Here is an 18,875-nt window from a genome sequence, read left to right on the forward strand (position 1 = left end):
GCATGACATCGCCAGCACGTGCATGATGACTCATCCGGGCTGATTCAGCTCTGAGATTCGTAGCCCTGGAGGTCTGCACTGAGCTTCTTCGCTTCCGAAGAAGTGAATGAGGGACCATCTCTTACCTGCCTCCTTTGAATTCACTACCTGGGCCGTGATAACTGCTGGGCTTTAGCTTTCATCCCTTTCTCTTTGATGTGACTGTCTAGGTATTTCGCCCTTTGTCTATTATCTTTCCGGCGCATTGTGGTTAATCCTCAAATCTCCTGCTCCAGCTCTTGAACTTATTTGAATTCCGCCACATCCCTCCACCCTAAAGAATCTCTCCTTGACCTCTGGAGGAGGTCGAAATGGCTGCATAGTTGAGTCTGATGCTTCAGATTTTGCCTCATTGTGCTTTCCCTCGCATGGCTCCCGTTGAGGCAACGCGTGCTTGAACCGTCAAGGCAACTTCACTCTGGAGCCCGGTCAAGATGAATCACCACCTGCCGGCGATGCCCCATGGGCAGCCACCTCCTATGCCTCCGTCTCGAAGGCAGCAAGATTTTCCTTACAACCCTGGCCCTCCCAATATGCGCTCCCCACCGTATATGGGATATCCTCCGCACATGAATGGCCATATGCCACCTGCGTATGCACCGCAGCAATTTCCTCCTTGGTACCCACCATACGGCCATATGCAGCTTCCGCCACGTCCTTTCCAGCCGCCTTATGGACCGATGATTGTGTCCTCTTATCCTCACTCACAGCCTATCATGGCACCCAACCATCTGCCGCCACACTCCTTGCCTATGCAACCTCGGACCTCGACCCCGCTACAGCCGACTATGTCGCCATCTATTCCGGCGCCTATTCCTGCGCCCATGCCTGCGCCTCATCTTCAGCCTGAAATGCACGATCACTCTGTACTTCCTGCTCAGCCGCCTCAGCATTATCCTGTCGCTTCTCCTCCACCACAATGGGAACCTAAGGTCATCCCAGAGCCCCAACCTGCTTTTCATGCACCGGTAGGTGATGATGAATCAAACTGATTAAACTGCGTTGAAGTATATTCTGACGATTGGTGTAGGTCCCCTGGCTTTCGGTTCCTGAGTCCCCTTTCCCCGCCAGAGTTCCATGCCTACACCACAAGAGGCGGGTTTTGAAATCCTTTGTCGAATTTCCGAAGAAAGATGGACGATGGATCATCGGGCCCAGAAAAGGTGAACTCGAACGTGAAGTGTCTAGGCCCGCAGATGTAACACCCCAACTTTCATCTGAACCCCAAACCCCGACCACCTCTATTCCTCAGTCGGAGGCGGATTCTACTCAACCTACAACCCCATCTTCCACTGCTAGATCACAGGCCCAGCAGAAGGCAACAAAGCCCGCTATTCCACTCGCTCCTGTTGTTCCTGTGGTGCCCAACGTTCCCGGTACTCCGCGTCGTCAGACCAAAGACACCTCCAGTGCAACCTCAGAAACTCCGAAGTCAAATGTCGCCACTACCAATGCCACTGAGGCCGATTCCCAATCGAATCTTGCCGCCGGAACATCGACGCAGCCATCTTCCCCTGTGCATGCGCCTGCTGCACCCAAGTCTTGGGCAGAGCTACTCCGCTCCAAGGCTGCAGCTAAGCCTAGCGGTGCCTCTGCTCCCACAGAATCAAGCCCCATGATCGCTCAAAAGAGCGAGTCTCTCGCAGATGTTTTGAGCAGTCTTGGTGAAGATGTCACCCAGTATAGCGATAAGATTGCTTTCCTTGAACCCAGGGGTTTGGTCAACACTGGAAACATGTGCTACATGAATTCTGTCTTGCAGATTCTGGTCTCGTGTGTTCCATTTCATCAATTCCTTGATTACGTTGGCCGCCGGGCAGCACACAGTTTCCACAGCGATGTCCCATTGATCGACGCTATGATCATGTTCATGCGGGAATTTCGCGTCATTGACGCTGCAACCTCAGAAGAACAGTTGAAGTTGCGCTTGAAGCCCAATGAACTCGAGCAATATGGCGAGGCTTTTGTCCCTGAATTTGTTTACGAGATGATTCGGCAATTGCCGCGCTTCAGAGACATGCGCCGTGGTCATCAGCAGGACGCTCAAGAATTCCTAGGGTTCCTTCTTGAAGAACTGCATGAAGAATGTGATAGGGCAGCGAAGCATCTTTCCAAATCCCGCCAGATACAGAATGTCGGCGATTATGGGGCTATTGATGGATCATCTGGGGACGGGTGGCTGGAGGTTGGCCATAAGCAAAAGGCTGCAGTGACACAGTCCTCTGGCGCCATTTCTACTGAATCACCTGTCACTAAAATCTTCGGGGGCAAGTTACGGTCGGAGTTCAAGGTGCCGGGAAACAAAACCTCTGTCACCATGGAGCCATACCAACCCCTCCAACTCGACATCGGATCACCCGATGTCCAAAACATCATCGACGCTCTCAAGGGATTGACCAAGCCTGAGAGCATCCAAGGCGATTTTAACTCCTCGCGCGGCCCTAATGTCACCGCCACCAAACAGATCTTCATTGAAACGCTACCCCCTGTTCTCATTCTCCATTTGAAACGTTTCCAATTTGACAATGTAACCGGGGCAACCCAAAAGATTTGGAAGAAGGTTGGATACCCACTTGACTTGGAAATCCCACGAGAGGTCTTTCCTGCCCACCGACGCAATACTTTAGCGGCTCAGGGTGGCCTTCCGAAGTACCGTCTCACGGGAGTGATATATCACCACGGAAAAAACGCAAGTGGTGGTCACTATACTGTTGATGTGCGGCGGCAAGATGGCCGCGAATGGATTCGCATGGACGATACCGTTATTCGACGCGTCCGTAGTGAAGATGTGGCGGAAGCCGGCGGCGAGGAAGACCCGAACGTGCTAGCTGCAGCCCTTGAACAGCATAAGCAAGACAAGAATCCTCGTGCCAACATCTTCGATCACATTGATCAAGATGAGATGGAATCGGCGGAAAGCGAGAAAGGTTGGCGCCAAGTGAACGGCACTAGCTCTGGGGCACACTCGGGCAAAAAGTCAGTCAACGGCATCACTCCATCTTCAGGACCCTCGTCGGGAGTGCGAACTCCCCTTGGCAAGTATGGCAGTCGGGACAACCGAGTCGCATATCTACTGTTCTATCAGCGCATGGCATGAGCCTACCCTTGCATTAAATGAGTGGGTCTGCTTCTCACCTTATGCTTTACAGACAAACTACATTCGGGCCTCAGAATGAGACCCATCACGTTCTCCTCTTTATGGATATCTTTCGTTTCGGCAGCATCATACCCACACCCTGTTTCTCAATGGCGCAAAGCGAGATATGTGCTACTCCATTGATTCCATGCATTTTGTCTTGCACACGCAAGGCTCAAGCTGCCCTGCTTTGATCGGTAGTACATACCGCGTTTCAAATTTGGCAACTTGGATCTACTCCTGTGTTTCACGGCCCACCCATGCACATGTACGCGTTGATTGGCATCTTGGACAAGAGAGCCGAGCGGCATTTCTTTCTGCGCTCAAGGTCCATCGTGTCCTGTTCAACCAAAGACGGGCAATTGAAATTCTTCGACCTTCAAAGTCTATTGTTCTCTTGTTATCCCATGGCAATGCCCTGGGTTCTCGCCCGTGATGCCCAGGGCCCATTGCCTCTCACCTCATCGTTCGAGCCAGGCTAGTTCTTATTTCTGCTACCATTTTTCCGGGTTGTATCTTATGGAATGTCGAATCCGGTCTATACCCCTTTTCCAGTTGTTCTCTTGGATACATTCCTGGTCACATTGGGTGTTCGTACCGGGTACAGAGAGGAAGCAGTGATTGCAATTGCGATTTCATTTTCTGGTCTGGTCTGTTCTTTTCCTTTTTGCGAATGTGTTTTGCTGCGCTATTTGAAGTGTGCCGTGGATAGGGGATCTGTGACGACGTCATGAATTTCCTTGTCTGTATTTTCTCCCATAGACTGCGGAAGTTGAGGGGAGGTGTGGCGGTGGCGGCGTTGTTGTGGTTGCCAAGTCTGATGGAATCGAAGGAGTGGATAGCGAATATGCTATTGGTCATTCTTTGACTAGGAGCAGTGTTGTGTGAAGAGGGAAGTGTGTGCTGCAATTTGCGGATATGGCTCGGGGTGCGGTTCTGGCTACGGGGATTGAAGATTGAGCTGATGCGATAAGGTGGAAGAAGAGAAGAAGGGCAGGAGGATGGAGTGCCTCGGAAAAGCATGTCTTTACAGAAGCCCCAAAAAAATTTCAAAGGAGATCTATATTTCAAGACCTATGCATATCGATACATACTCGGTAGCTCCACTGTCGATGTCGACAATAGTAAATCGACAGAGCATGTAGACATTTCCATTCAAGCATGGAAGTCCACGCGTGGGCTGCCGTTCTCCGTAGCTTCGCCCTCATCTTCCACGAACTCGAAGCCCAAGGCTCGCCAGTTGAGCTCCTTCCTCCAGTGCAGTCCGTAATACAAGCGCTTCTCGTCTGTAGAAGTTGGGTCCTTGGCTGCGTCATCCCCATCCGCACGATCATGGCGACGGTGATCATCTGTAATAGGTGCAACGATTGGTTCCGATGCAAGGCCGCCGCTCTTCATTCTCCCCGAGCGCGGGAAGATCACGGCCCGGAAGCGAGAGAGAAGCATCCCCATGGAGCAGCATAAGCATGGTTCGTGAGAGATGTAAATATCTAGGTCTGTGCAGAGGTATCCACCCTGAGATCGCGGCCGAATCCGAGAATTATTAGGCGGGGCAAGTGTAGCTGCGGATTCGGGCTGAGAAGGTTCGTACAATGATTGAGGAATTGAGGGTTCCCCTTGAGTGGCAATCGACAGAGGCGGAGCAGGAAAGGGAGGGGTGGTATCAGACTGGCTCGATAAGTCGTTATCACTTTCCAGAGAGACAGTGCGGGATTCCGGGTTTGGTTCTTCGTGCTTCCGTTTCTTTGGAGAGGAAGGTGAAAGTCGACGGGCAGCGGAAGAAGCATTGGCCAGGGTGTCGGCTTCATAAAGGAAGTATGATTCGAGAGGACTGAGCTGCGTTGACAACTGTGGGTCGGTGTTCAGTACAGCCATCGGTTTTGGGATGGCAGCCATCTCCGTCCCGTCCATAGCATCCTCTCGCCGACGACGAGCAACAAGTTCAACTGCGCGCATCAAAGCATGGAGATCGGGTCCACCCTCAATATCTGCATTGAACGTCATGCTGGCCGGGTTGGGAATCACACCGCGATGTAGTTCCAACTGGGAAGGACCACCAGCTTCACCACGTCCATATCTCGCGTCACCACCCACTGCGAGAACGGCATCCATCCACCGTTCCATACTGGACTGGCCATTCTCCTCTGCAGCGGCCTCTATATCCGCTTCGATAGCTGGGTCAACGACTACCGCGCCGACACCGCGACCGCGGCCCGACTGCTCTGCTTCCTCGGCAACTTTTCGTGCAAGGGAGAGATAGTAACCTGCACGGGGCTGAATGGTTTCCTGAGCACGACTGAGAATCTGAGGGGGTGGAGCGACGGTGGATCGCGGCGCGGCGGGGTTGAATACTACCGGCCAAAGGGTGTTGGACCATTTCTCTGCTTGGCTAGGGTTGAACGGTGGGTAAATGGGGACTTTGATAGTAATGAGACGAATTTTTGGGGGTAATTGACCAGACATGGAGGCCTCTAGGGAGACGTCAGACGTAGATTGGCTGGCCGATGGGGTGGCAGATCCGGACGCATCCGGGACAAAGGGCGCGAGCAAAGACTGTAGTTCATCAACATCGGGCAAGGGAGGAGGTATCACGACAAAGATGGACTGTGCCGGGGTTACGGGAGGCGATCCTCCACTTTCAACTGCTGCTTGCAGGGATGCGGGGAGTGTTTCTCGTTTGGCGAACCGTCGTAGATGAGACAACGGGAGAGAGGGTGGACGAGGGAAGGCTGAGTCGAGAATTCTGCAAAGACAGGGGGTAATCAGCAATATGTCTCCAATAAATTGAGGGGATACTTGAACCCACTTGATCAACTTGGACGCGGCTTTGATGTTGACTTCCGCGACATAGGCGTCTCCTACATTGCCGGGTTAGCTATTGTCGCATGAGAGGAATCCCCGACGAAGGAACATACCGAATTCCTCTGGTGGTCGTGTCTCTTGGACTGTTCGGATGGGAATTATTTCTCCACGCAAAGGCTGGAGCCCGTCAATTGCCTTTTTGATATCCATCCCGTTGGATTATGAATGAGGGCAGAGGCTCTTCACCAATGGAGTGGGCTGGATGGGGAAGGCGACCAAATCAGGGGATGTCTGAGTAACAGCTCTACTTCATGACTGAGCCAGCAATGGAACAACCAAAATCGGAAGAGCTGAGACCTGAAGTCGCGGCAGTGACGCATGAAAGTTGAGTATTTCCGATTCGCCGATGCCCTAGACCCCGCACCCTATGCCCTAAATTCCAGGATAGGAAACTACAAAATCTAGTAGTAGAACTCGTTGGAATCATGTATACATACTTTGAAAGAATACTTAGACTAGCACCAGAGGATTTCTCAACGTAATTTTATCGTCTATAGAGCGGATTTTTCCCTTACCAAAAGGGACGGTTTTCCGCTTGCTTTAGCCTCTAACTTTGTAGGGGGTAGATCTTTAGGGCGATGGGGCTCTTCGAATAAGCTTGAATGGAAACAGAGCACCTGTGGAGACTGGGAACAAGTCTTAGTACTTGGATTGAGGAATTGAAAGAATACTATATGCATTTCGAGAGACAGAGTTGAGAGGAACCTTCTTTTATACCCAGGTCGACAGATACATCCAAGCAATCAGCAACGAGACCTTCGTTGTATTATTCCTCCTTTATTTCGAGCTATTCTCTTTCCATGCAGCGTGTTTGCGGTAGATATCCTCTCGGAAGGTTTGTTTCAGTGCGGTCACCGTCTTGCCGTCGACTGGAAGCGCAGCCTGGACTGCGCCAACACCGCACAGGTCATTCTTGCGATCGATAAACCAGGCCAGAGTCAGACCGCCACCCCATGTCAATGTACCCTCGCCGTACCAGCCGTCCACATCTTGACGAGTAAGAAGACCACCGAGTCCAAAGCCCACTTTCATCTCGGGGTGGGTGCCCACACGGAAAAAGACACCCGCAGGACTGCAAAGAGCGGCCTGGTGCCCTGCGGTTGCCTGAGGGTTGAGGTGATGCTGGAACATGTTGTCGGCGGTGGCTGGTTTGAGCAGCTTCCCATCGTTAGCCAGCAGCGAACGTAGCACCTTCACATAGTCGATTCCAGGCAAGAACAGGCCATGACCACCGAAATCGCCGCGGCCGCGCTTGTTCATATCCCCGCCGCCGCCGACCACGGCACGGCCGAGACCGTCGGGGTCCTGCGGGTTCAAGTCGACAAGGCGAGCCCGGAGATCCTCGCGAGTGACGGGATAAAACTGGCCAGAAGTAATGCCAAGCGGGTCGAAGATGCGTTGCTGCATATGCTCTCCTAGCGTGCGACCCGTCACTCGCTCAACGATACGGCCAGCCCAATCGAAGCCTGGACCATACATCCAGCTCGTGCCAGGCTGGAAGCTGAGCGGATAGGTGAACAGCTCCTCGACCGTTCGATGGTCATCTTCTCCCGGAGGTGAGAACTTCTCACGCCATCGAGCGACGAGTGGGGTTAAGAAGTGGTAGCTGACGCCAGAACTATTCGAAAGCAGCATCTCAAGCGTGATCGGACGAGTCGGTGGTTCGAGTAGAGGGGTTTCGCCGTCATCCGAAAAACCGGTGATAACCTGTTTGGCAGCGAGCTCGGGTGCGATGGACGATACATCGCCGTCTAGGGTCAGCAGGCCATCATCGACGCATTGCAAGGCGGCGATGGTGGTGACCAGCTTGGTAGCCGAGGCGAGAAATAACACGTCGTCTAGCTGCTGGGGTCGCTTCTCGCCCGACAGCAAAGTCCGCTCGCCGAAAGCCTCATTGTATACGAACTGCCCCTGGGCGTCGCTGGCACAGACCACGGCGCCGTTGATCGTGCCGGCGTCTATGGCGGCCTGGAAGCTAGTCTCGATGTCTCCCGCCATGGTGGCAGCGTACGACCGAAGGGATATTCACGCGGCTTCAGGCGATTCAGATGCCTGAAAGGAAGATGATCGACAGCTACATCCCACCTCGACATGATTTCCGCCCGTCGCCCATCCGGCCCCCGCCCGGCCCCAACGGACCGCAATTTCTCGATCTCGTATTCGTCGGACTATATATACGATACTAGCTGTTCGCATTTGGCAAAAGGTATTTTGTCTTTCTGAATGCATTCTCTGAAGGGACATTTCGCATATTACTATAATAAGTCATAGCTAGCCTATATAGTCACCTGAGTTATTCAACTAGCTACCTAGGTAGTTCATCGATGTATATTTAACAGGGTCTCGTAGAAAATTTTATAATTATGATATCCCTTTCTTATTCTAGTTACTGCTAAAATTATTTAATCATCAGAACTTCAGCTACAAATAAAGACCTGCATTTTTTTAAGACTTGCCACAGATATCATGATGGACCTGGTTCATGGAGCACCTGCAGGTGAGGTAGAATATGGCCCTGCCTATTTAGGTAATTTCTTCGCAGTCTAGCTCCAATGACCCATCAGAAACCACGCTGAAACATATCCTCCAAGACTGAGTTTACTGGTGTAAAAGCGACTCCACCTAGTATGGATATAGACCTTATCGACCAAGGAAGTACTGAGTGACTAGGAATCCACGCCATTCATAGTGAGCATATGCTAACTACGGGAATGGACAATCATCACACGTCATTATTTGCACTTGGAAGTTTCTCCTCCATCGCCCCCGTTTCCGTCCCTTTTGTGTCTGGGATCAAGTCATTTCTGCCTCCATCAGTCATGAACTCCCCCAGTCACCTTGAGATCTTTCCAGCATGAACGAAGCCAGCCATAAAACATCTTACGACTACATCATTGTTGGCGGTGGCATCGCAGGGTGTGTAGTTGCATCCCGCCTACGAGAGAAAGTCCCAGCAGCGTCCATTCTCTTGGTTTGGTCGAAGCCGGCAAAGACCCCATTGACCATCCTCTCACCAGCGTACCGCTTGCATGTTTTGGAATCCATCACACTGAGCTTGACTGGGACTTGCTATCGGTTCCACAGCCTCATCTCGACAACCGAGCCTGCTACCAGGCTGCTGCCAAGGCTCTTGGAGGAGGCTCTTCAATCAACTATGCTACCTGGCTCCGAGGCCCAAAGATTGACTACGACCGGTGGGCTAAGCTGGTGGGAGACGACAGATGGAGTTATGACCAGCTTCTCGGATACTTTGAAAAAGTCGAAAATAGCAATGGAGGCGTGATCAAAACAGATTCAGTGACTACAAGCCATCCGAACCGCAAGTACCCGCTTCGTGATGTCCTGCGGACGGCGTGGGAGAGCAGCACCGATATGCACTATAATCCTCGTCCAAACCAGGGTGATCCACGAGGTATTACGGAGCTAGTGAAGAGCTGGAACCAGGGCAAGCGCCAATTCGCTCATAAGATTTACAATCTCGATAGCGTTGATGTGCTGACCGAGGCCCTCACATCTCGCATCCTGGTCTCGGACAGCGACAAGGCCGATGGGAATGGCAAGAAGGTCGCCAGTGGGATCCAGCTGATGGATGGCCGCTATTTCCAGGCGCGCAAAGAAGTGATTGTGTCCTGTGGGGCCTACAACAGCCCCAAGCTTCTGCTGCTCTCAGGAATCGGACCAAAAGAGCACCTCCAAGAACAAGATATCGAGCAGCTGGTCAATGCCCCGGAAGTCGGACGCAACTTCCACGACCACCCGGCAGTGGCTCTGATCTGGAAGCTCACGCAAGGACAATATGACCTGCCCTTAAGTGCCATCGGCAGCAATCCCGCGTTTGGGCTGGGCCTGCCCGCAGACTGGATAGTCTTTGGGGGCGTGGACAAGAAGCTCATCAAGGACGCCTTGATCAAAGATGGCCACGAGCCCTCTAGTGCGGACGTGCAATACCTGCTAGACGACAGGAACTGCTTCACAGAGACGCTGAACGTGTATGCCCCTGCCGGCGCCGTGCACGCCGACATGAACGTCCCCTTCGACGGGCTGCACATCTCCACCCCCGTGCTCGGAATGCTCCCAACCTCGCGCGGCAGCATCACCTTGGCCTCAGCCGACCCGAGCGCCGCACCCCGTATCGACCCGAACTACTACGCGACCGAGGTCGATCGCGCAGCCATGCGAGCCGGCGTGAGACAGGCATTGCACGTCTTCCAAGAATCCGCAGCGCTGAAGGATGTGGTCGAGGCCGAGATTCCGCCCGATAACTACCCTCCGCTCACCACGGCATCTTCAGATGAAGAAATCGATGCTCGTATCCGGCGGGTGGCGAATACCTTCTTCCATCCTGGAGGGAGCTGCGCGATGGGCAAGGCCGTGGATAGTGAGCTGCGTCTGTACGGGGTGGATGGACTGAGGGTTGTGGATGCTAGTGTGCTTCCAACACCCGTTGCGGCTCATTATCAATATTGTATCTATACTCTGGCGGAGAAGGCTGCGGATCTTATTGCATCTTAGAGAATCTAGGATGACACTCTACCTTGGTTTCTGACTCCATGAAGAATATGGTTATACCATGTCACTACTCGGGTGTACGAGCATGTTGTATGACTCGGCCTTGCGTAATCGTGTGCGCCGTGCGACGGGGACAGGCTTACGCCAGGTACTTCAAAGCCCGTTTTCAAAGTCTTCTACTTGTGCCTCAATGGTACTGTCCTCTGAGATCCTCGGATTTCAATGGCCGTTTGTTCAAGACATGGGTTTGTGAGCCAACCTCGATCACGGAACCCGTCAGTTCATCGGATGAAGCGGTCGAACAAAACGTAGAGCAATAGTGTGGAATCTGTATGGTATTTCATCGTAGATAGCACCTCATCATCCCATCAAGACATTAAATGCCGGACAAGTCTGCCGTAAATAGAACGCTGAAAACGTAAGACAGATTCCCCGCCCCCCCCGTAGTTTATGTTAAGACAAGAGTGCTCTATGATGCCGCGACAGGTGAATGCGTGCGTCCGAATGAATCACAAGCACGGCGGGTTAGCCGTCTGGAGGACAACGCCCCCCTTTGGTGCAAAATAAATGGCTGACTAAGAATCACGCCCGCGAGGCAAAGGATGGATCGGCGAGAGGCAATAGCACCAATCAATATGACCAGTTCATTCAAACAGAAACTCGAGACCAGCCCGAGATCCAACATGAAGAAAAGCGGCAGAAGGAGCGCTGTGGCTGGAGTATGGCGCGCGCTCTCCTCCAATTAGCCTGAAACTTCTTGGACCGAAGAAGCGTTGGTGGCGGGGGTGGCAACGCTGCTGTTGGCATCGGTGCGCTCGATCTCGAAGCCATCGCACCGTTCTACCAGGCTTTGATAATAATCGACCAAGACCTCTGGCTGGGGCACGATCCGCCATTGGACTCGGAACAAGAACTCCAGTTCTAGCATGGCCAACTCGGTCATGCTGATACCCCCAACTCGTGCATACGTCTTATTGGTCCAAAAGCTGTCACTGAGCCCTTTACTGGCCACCGTGGCGCTCGCGATGAGGAAACGGTGAATCGTCAGACTGGAGACGGTGAATGCGGGATACAATGCGCAGAGACGGTCAATGTAGTAGACCATGCTGAGGAGGATTGGGGGCGAGAGGGTGGCGTGAGTCGTGAGCCGCTGCAGGTAATCCTGGACGGAAATTCGGGGCGGAGATCGCGAGTGGAAGCGGGTTAGGCGCCCCTGATGCAAGGGTATTTTGTCATTGAACCGAATCAGCTCCATGAGCATGCTGGAAATCAGCACTACCAGATCACGCGGATTGGCCGACTCGTATTGCGTGGGCAAGGTCCTGACCTCCGACCTGGAGGAGCGCAGTCGCTTGGACTGCGACGCCTCCGACTCCAGGCTCGCCGGTGTCGCATCGGGCGGATGGTGGTCACTTTGGCTGTTGCGCTTGTTGGACCCCGAACTGTCAGGGGCGGGCATCGAGGAAGAGGAAGTCGGCTGCGGCGGAGCGAGGGGGGGTTTTACTGGAGCAGGAAAAGTGGCCGTGGGGACAGCGGCAGTAGGAGGAGTGGCTGATGAGCCTTCCGAAGAGGAGGCCGAGGCCGCACTGGGGGCTAGGGTGTCAACGGGCACCGTTGTGGATGGGGATGTGCGTCGACGAAGAGAACCTGTGGGTGATTGAGGGGAGGAGGGATCAACGGTATGCCGATTCAAGGCCGAACGGAGCTCCTCAATGGCCAAGCGCGAAGAACGGGGACTATTGAATTGTGGAGCAGAACCACCACCCCCGGGGTCATAATGGGGAATCGAGGCAGCTCCTTGGGGGCGAGGGGAGCGCAGAGCGGCGGTGGAGGGAGAAGGAGAGGAAGCCAACATGGCTTAGTGGGAGTGAAGAATGCAGCAATCCAAAGCCGATGGACCGCTCGGAGTGCTCACTGGCACCACGTGGGCGCACGAGTCAACGAGGCGCTGACGCTGCGGAACTTGGATGGCGCAGGAGCACGGTCTCATCCTCGCGATCGGCGAGGGGTGGAGGAGCCAGACCGGGGTGAGATTCGAATCTGGGGACGTTCGACCAGGAACGTGGAGCAGTGCAAGATCCCATTGAATGATGGGGGAGAGAGAGGAGGAGGGAAGAGGGGGAGGAGAGAAAGCCGGCATGAAGATCCTGCTTGCCCATGAGGTAATTAATTACAACGAATCCCGGGGGGGATGTGTATGTACTGTAATCTGGCCATGGCCGCGCTAAAAATGAGGACCAAGTCTGCAGGGCGTCGGCCCACTGCGAGCGCCCATTGTGGCCGCTGACTGGCTAAGACGGGCGTCGGCCAGCTTCCGGTCCCCTCTGTGACAGATTGTGACAGTACAGGGAGGATCAGGCGAGTGACTGTAGGCTTGTAATGCCGTCCTTGATTTACCACCTGTCAGATCACTAGTCTTTCTCGGTGGGATCGAAGCGCCAGAAGGGACTACTACATATATATACTTCTGGCGCTACTATGCGCGACTATTGCTTGCAAAGTGCGCCGGACTCCGGACTATGGGTGCTGGTGCCGTAGCCAAATGCACACTCCACGGGTCCTGCCATTTGATTAGGGCTTAGATGTAGATGCCTGAGCATTAGTACCCGACGACAACGATAATGATTGATAGGGCTTTCCCGACCTTTTGTTCGCATGCCATTATTATGTACCTAGGTATTCGGACCTGGATGTCGAACCTTTGACATAGCATCTGGTTGGGCCCAGACATGCTGTAACAATGTTGACGAGGAGAAGAGAAGGCAAGATAAGATCCTACCTAATGATTCCTGAATACCACACCACCTACCGGTAAAATAGAACAAGTATAGCAACCACGAATAGAAATCATATTCTTATGGATCTCTGCCAACCCGACTGCTCGGACAAACCTGACTTACATATGTCAATCTACCTGGAAGTACATGGTGCAGGAGGAGTCGCATGATTCAGGCATCACCCAGGCACCCACATCACCTCTTACGTAACCTCCCAGTCATCCTCGGTGCGGAGTCGGAGACGTCAAAGCTGCGGAAGGTTCACGCGGCCGGCTAAAAAACCGACAGCAGGAAGTCAACCGGGGACTGTTTGCGAGGCGTCCCATCCCGATCGAAACAGGCCGCGAATGCGGGATTCAACTCACAAACACCCGCTGTACACGCGACTCTGCCCCGCCCGACTGGCTGAATCCGGCCAAGTTCCTTTCCACCAGAGTCCAACACGCCGGGCCCTGCCATCCCCATCGACGCACCCTGCGCGACATCGCTTTGGCACAACCGTCTACTTGGCAACTTTCCACCGATTGTCTAGGCGAGTGGTTTTCTGGTCGACTTGCCCCCTCGGGAGGCGGTGGTACTCGGACGATGACGCGAGCGGCCGCACCGCCGACTCTGCTGCAGCTACAAACCGCGGAGTCGGTCTCCACGCAGCTGGCCGCTCTCCGATCAATCAAGAATGAGCTCATCGGCCATGACCAACGCAAAGAAGCCTATGTCGTCGGCGGTGTCATTCCCGCGCTAGTGCAGGTGCTCACATCCCAGCGGCCGGCGAAAGCTGGCTCGACGGAACCCAACAGGTCCGCCCTGAACCAAACCGGTTCCTGCCAAGGCTCCGAGGAAGCTGAGGTTGGCCTCCAGGCGATCCTGATCGTCGGCAGCTTGGCGCAAGGTATGTGTGCCGGGCAGAGAGAATAAGTATCGGGATCGAGAAATTAATTGAGCCTGAGGCAGGTGGCCCAACCTTTCTTGCCCCGATCTTCGCCAGCAACGTCCTCTCAACCCTCCTTGCCATACTTTCTTCTCCAGACTGCCCGCAATCATTCTGTCTGCCTATTCTCCGCCTATTCAACACCATTGCAGATAGGCTACCTCTCCAGAGCCAAGATCAATGGCCCAGAGACACTCGCCTGCCAGATCTTGTGTTTGCCTCGGAACCTATCGCTGCATTGAGGCGAATTATTGCGCAAGACCATGATTCCTCACGAAGCACAGCTTGTATCGAATTGGGGGCTACCCTGATTGGAAAGCTATGTACGGAGGAAGTCCACAAGACAGCACTGGCGGAGTGTGGAGTGCTAGACGCCCTTGCGGTCAAGGTTGCTTCGTTCGTTGTGGCCCAGGGCTTCGTTCTTCCCGGCGCGGAAGATCATCTGCAGGAGCCAGGCGCGCTGGGGGACCTTCCAGCTCCGGCTCCAGCGTCGGCGCGGCTGGCACCAATCCTTCGCGCGGTGACAGTGATCATTGAACACTCTAAATGGAGGGCGGAACATTTCTTGTCTTCCCCGGGGATTACGACCGTCTTTCCCCGACAGGTCCCTGGGTTTGCCCCGTCCGACGTTAAGAGAGGTCCTTGGGGGATGGCATATCTTTCAGGGTCGGCAGTTCCCCGCCACTTTGGTGCAAACCCTGTTGATAACCTCCTCCCTTCCTTTCCGTTGGCCCATGTAAAGTCATCTTCGAGCTCACCCAATTTCCCACCCCTGGGGAATGCTGGCTCCCAACGCCGCAACAGTCACTCTTTCCCAACTCCGTTTTCGCTGGCCGAGACTCCTACTTCGGAGGAGGATGAGAACTCCATTGTCCCATGGCTTCTTTGTATTCTCCGTTCCGAGGCGGGCATGGTGCGGTTGATGGCTGCTCGCCTAGTCACGGTGCTCTTCCGCTTGGGGCTTGCAAAGAAACACAGGGTCCCCATGTTCGGCTACCTCTTGGTCCCGATTCTCATTCGAATGCTCGAAAAGGACTTTGAATTACCCAATGAGCCTGGGGCTAGCAACGATGGGCTCATCACACCAACACAACGCCTAAAAGAAGAGGCGCCTGCTGTTTTGGCTAATTTGGTGATGGATGATCAGGAATTACAAAGACACGCGGTTGACGGAAATGCGCTCAAACGGCTGTCACAGCTTCTCAAAGAGACCTATAATCCTGTGTCGGAGACGTTGCGTCCAATGTGGCACGCAGAGGAAGATAGTCCAGCTCGGGATCCCGAATCATTACCATCAGAATGTCGACTTGGGCCTCCCGGATATTCTCCTACCTTATGTCACATCATGCGGTATCGGGAGAGTATCCTCAAGGCCCTTGCAGCGCTTGTGCCATTCAAGGATGAGTATCGTAAGCTGGTGTGTGAGAATGGCGTGGTCCCCTATATAATTGACTCGCTTAAACCACGACCTAGTGATGCGCCGGCAGATACCGCGTCTATGCCTAAGAACACAGCAGCGGACGGTAACCCGACCCCGACAATTCTGGCTGCTTGTGGCGCAGCTCGCATGTTGACAAGATCCGTCAGCGTCCTGCGGACCAGCCTCATTGATGCGGGTGTAGCTGCGCCGCTGTTCGTTCTCATCAAGCACCGTGATCTGGAAGTGCAAATTGCAGCCACTGCAGCAATCTGCAATCTGGCATTGGATTTCAGCCCCATGAAGGAGGTAAGTGGGCGCGCTGCATTTTGTTCCACTTTCAAGGCAAATGTCCTAACATTTATCATCACAGGCGATTATCTCTGGTGATATAATTCCTATTCTGTGCGAGCATGCTCACTCATCCAACACCAAATTACGGATTGAGTCATTGTGGGCTCTCAAACATGTGGTCTACAACACCCCAAATGACACCAAGATGAAAATCGTGGAATTTCTGGGTCCGGCATGGATACGGCAGGTCATCAGCCAAGATCCCGTCCAGGCCTTGGCCCGACGAGGGCTAGAAGACCAGACGGACCAGAGTTCCGGGATTGCTATGGGCCGAGTTAACTCGGCAGGCGAGCAAGTCGACATTCTCAACCCCATGGAGGATGTAACTGAAACGACTGAGGACTTCAAGATGAGTGACACCATGCCACCATCGAAGATGAGCCTGGACATGTTTCTGCCCGATGCCCGGCGTCAACGCAGGTTAGTACTGCACGGGAATCTAGAGCAATCCACGCAGTCACGACAAGATGACATTGCCGTCCAAGAACAAACATTCGATCTGCTACGCAACATCATCTGCGGGTCGGGTGCACCTGAGATGATTGACTACATCTTCAAGGAGATTGGTCAAGATGAGCTGCTGGACGCGCTTGCCGACAACCTCCGTCCTCGCACCATTCAACTCCCCCATCGCCGAGAATCTTCGAGTCGGTCACTGCACGTGCCTGTGGAGATTTTGATCTCCGTTAGCGCACTCATCATTCACATTGCTGCAGGTCTCCCACGTCACCGGCAACCTCTTGTGTCACACCGTGATCTCTTACGGTCACTGACTAACTACTTCAATCATTCGCACCGAGAAGTGCGGGCCAACTGTGTCTGGGTAGTGATCAACCTTATCTATGAAGAGGACCAAAGTGATCGCGAGGGATGCCGAGAACGAGCCACGCGGCTCAAGGCCCTTGGGTTCACTGACCGACTGGCCAGCCTGCAAAATGACTCTGATCTGGATATCAAAGAGCGCACGAAGACGGCGGTCCACCTGTTGAACTCGCTCGTTTCGGCCTAGACGTGTTCGTTACTGACTGTGAGAAGGACTGGATATGGACGCTTTGGAGTTGAATGTGCATATCTCATGTCTGGGTACAAATCAAAATCTGTTAGATTATGTGAGGCATGATGATTGTTCCAAGCGATTGGGCCTAAGTAGACCGACTCCTTGTATATGGCAGAAGCCTTGGGCGTCTCGACTACGAAGATTTCCATTTTTTACACCTCTCTATCTTCTGAACGACAGGTCTCATTGACTGTATCGTAATAAAGTCTAACCCTGAAGCGAGAAAAAAAAAAGAATTGCAGGACTCGGCCTCAACCAGACCTTATTATTGATGCTGTGACAGTTAACTATGTACATAGGAAACTAGTTAGTTAACTAGTTAACTAGTTGGTTAGTTAACGTGTGGGGAAACAACGTCATAGGTTTGAAGCCGGTCACTAGTTAGTTACTCGCATCCCCCAAGGTAAGAATCCATTTCAAGATCAAAATACATTGCCTCTGTCAATCCTTCATCGCACAGCATTTTACCGACCCATAGACCAGCCAGGCGCAATGGCACCCGTACCACCAGCCATTCTCCGCGCCCTCTCCCTCACCGACCTATCCAAAGTCAGTCTCTCCACCTCTGGCTTAGGATCAGGCTTTACCAGCACAGGCACAATTCGCGCAACAGTGCCCACCGACAATGGACCAGAAGAAGAACGACGCTACTTTGTCAAAACCTCCGCAGACGGCCAAGCCGCCCAAGAGATGTTCCGCGGCGAATACGAGTCCCTAAACGCGATCGCAGGCTCAGTGCCGGGGTTCTGCCCACGCGCACTGGCGTGGGGTCCCCTCGACGAGGACAGCCCGCGATCCAAAAACTTCTTCCTCGCGACGGAGTTCCTAGATCTCGGCGGCGCAATGGGCCGCAGCAGCGACGACGAAACGAACCCCTCGAGTCTGGCGTACCGGCTGGGCAAGTTGCACACCACGCCTGCGCCGGCGGACCCAGAGACCGGCCGACGGCGTTTCGGGTTCCCTGTGCCGACGTTCTGTGGGGATACGAAGCAACCCAATCGGTTCTGTGACAGCTGGGCGGACTTCTACGCCAACGAGCGGCTGCTGACGATCCTGGCTACGTCGGAGAAGCGCAATGGTCGCGATACGGGACTACGGGAGCTTGTGGAGAAGACGGCCGAGAAGGTCGTGCCGCGACTGCTGGGCGATGGTCATCTGGGCTACAACTCGCGCGGCGAGGGCGAAGGGATCGTGCCGGTCGTGGTGCATGGGGATTTGTGGAGTGGGAACGCCGATCGTGGGCGGATCGTGGGTACTGGACGCGACGAGAAAGCTGGCGATGTGGTGTATGACCCGTCTGCATGCTATGCGCACAACGAGTTTGAGTTGGGGATCATGCATATGTTTGGTGGATTTGGAGCGCGCTTCTTCGATCAGTACCATCGCGTGGTGTCGAAGACAGAGCCCGTGGAGGAGTATGACGATCGGGTGCGATTGTATGAACTGTAAGTGTTGACTTGTTTCCTGAAGCATCTGGGATGGCCATTATGGTGATCTAATTCAGCTCGTTTAGATACCACCACTTGAACCATCACGCTATTTTTGGCGGGGGCTATCGTTCGGGTGCGGTTTCGATCATGCAGAAATTGATTCGAAAGTATGGAAAAGATGACTAGATAATTGTTTATAGACGGCCAATCTGCTATGGAGAGAACAAGGCCCACTGACAGATAGTTAACTAGTTAGTTATTTCTAATCAAATGATGTCACCGTGAAGAGCCTGGACTGATAACTACCTCTTCCGATTTATTTTCTGCTCCGTATTTCAAACAGCAGCCCTCCCACTATAGATCGCA

The 18,875-nt window shown here is 53.5% G+C and overlaps 7 protein-coding genes across 7 annotated transcripts; 4 read left to right on the forward strand and 3 right to left on the reverse strand.

The window, feature by feature from the left end:
• Positions 1-473: 473 nt before the first annotated feature.
• N7459_003961 (mRNA-binding ubiquitin-specific protease UBP3) lies at positions 474-3,136 on the forward strand (the record flags this gene model as incomplete). The annotated part of the gene is made up of 2 exons (XM_056943145.1): positions 474-1,007; positions 1,070-3,136. The coding sequence occupies 2 exons, from the start codon at positions 474-476 to the stop codon at positions 3,134-3,136; spliced, it is 2,601 nt and encodes an 866-aa protein (XP_056800028.1).
• A 1,194-nt stretch (positions 3,137-4,330) lies between these two features.
• On the reverse strand, positions 4,331-6,187 carry N7459_003962 (putative tRNA-specific adenosine-34 deaminase subunit Tad3; the record flags this gene model as incomplete). The annotated part of the gene is made up of 3 exons (XM_056943146.1): positions 4,331-5,918; positions 5,982-6,033; positions 6,091-6,187. 3 exons carry the CDS (start codon positions 6,185-6,187, stop codon positions 4,331-4,333), a joined length of 1,737 nt encoding a protein of 578 aa, XP_056800029.1.
• Positions 6,188-6,814: 627 nt separating this feature from the next.
• Positions 6,815-8,035, reverse strand: N7459_003963 (serine hydrolase domain-containing protein; the record flags this gene model as incomplete). Its single annotated transcript, XM_056943147.1, has 1 exon — positions 6,815-8,035. The coding sequence occupies one exon, from the start codon at positions 8,033-8,035 to the stop codon at positions 6,815-6,817; it is 1,221 nt and encodes a 406-aa protein (XP_056800030.1).
• Positions 8,036-8,891: 856 nt separating this feature from the next.
• On the forward strand, positions 8,892-10,549 carry N7459_003964 (GMC family oxidoreductase; the record flags this gene model as incomplete). The annotated part of the gene is made up of 2 exons (XM_056943148.1): positions 8,892-9,068; positions 9,122-10,549. 2 exons carry the CDS (start codon positions 8,892-8,894, stop codon positions 10,547-10,549), a joined length of 1,605 nt encoding a protein of 534 aa, XP_056800031.1.
• A 739-nt stretch (positions 10,550-11,288) lies between these two features.
• On the reverse strand, positions 11,289-12,401 carry phoB (regulatory cyclin phoB; the record flags this gene model as incomplete). The annotated part of the gene is made up of 1 exon (XM_056943149.1): positions 11,289-12,401. One exon carries the CDS (start codon positions 12,399-12,401, stop codon positions 11,289-11,291), a length of 1,113 nt encoding a protein of 370 aa, XP_056800032.1.
• A 1,507-nt stretch (positions 12,402-13,908) lies between these two features.
• N7459_003966 (armadillo repeat protein) lies at positions 13,909-17,031 on the forward strand (the record flags this gene model as incomplete). Its single annotated transcript, XM_056943150.1, has 3 exons — positions 13,909-14,212; positions 14,275-15,977; positions 16,042-17,031. The coding sequence occupies 3 exons, from the start codon at positions 13,909-13,911 to the stop codon at positions 17,029-17,031; spliced, it is 2,997 nt and encodes a 998-aa protein (XP_056800033.1).
• A 540-nt stretch (positions 17,032-17,571) lies between these two features.
• On the forward strand, positions 17,572-18,695 carry N7459_003967 (putative fructosamine-3-kinase; the record flags this gene model as incomplete). Its single annotated transcript, XM_056943151.1, has 2 exons — positions 17,572-18,524; positions 18,593-18,695. 2 exons carry the CDS (start codon positions 17,572-17,574, stop codon positions 18,693-18,695), a joined length of 1,056 nt encoding a protein of 351 aa, XP_056800034.1.
• Between the last annotated feature and the right edge of the window lie 180 nt (positions 18,696-18,875).

The sequence above is a fragment of the Penicillium hispanicum genome, assembly GCF_028827665.1.
Source record: "Penicillium hispanicum strain IBT 35686 chromosome Unknown utg000004l_segment0_segment0, whole genome shotgun sequence".
Taxonomy (NCBI): domain Eukaryota; kingdom Fungi; phylum Ascomycota; class Eurotiomycetes; order Eurotiales; family Aspergillaceae; genus Penicillium; species Penicillium hispanicum.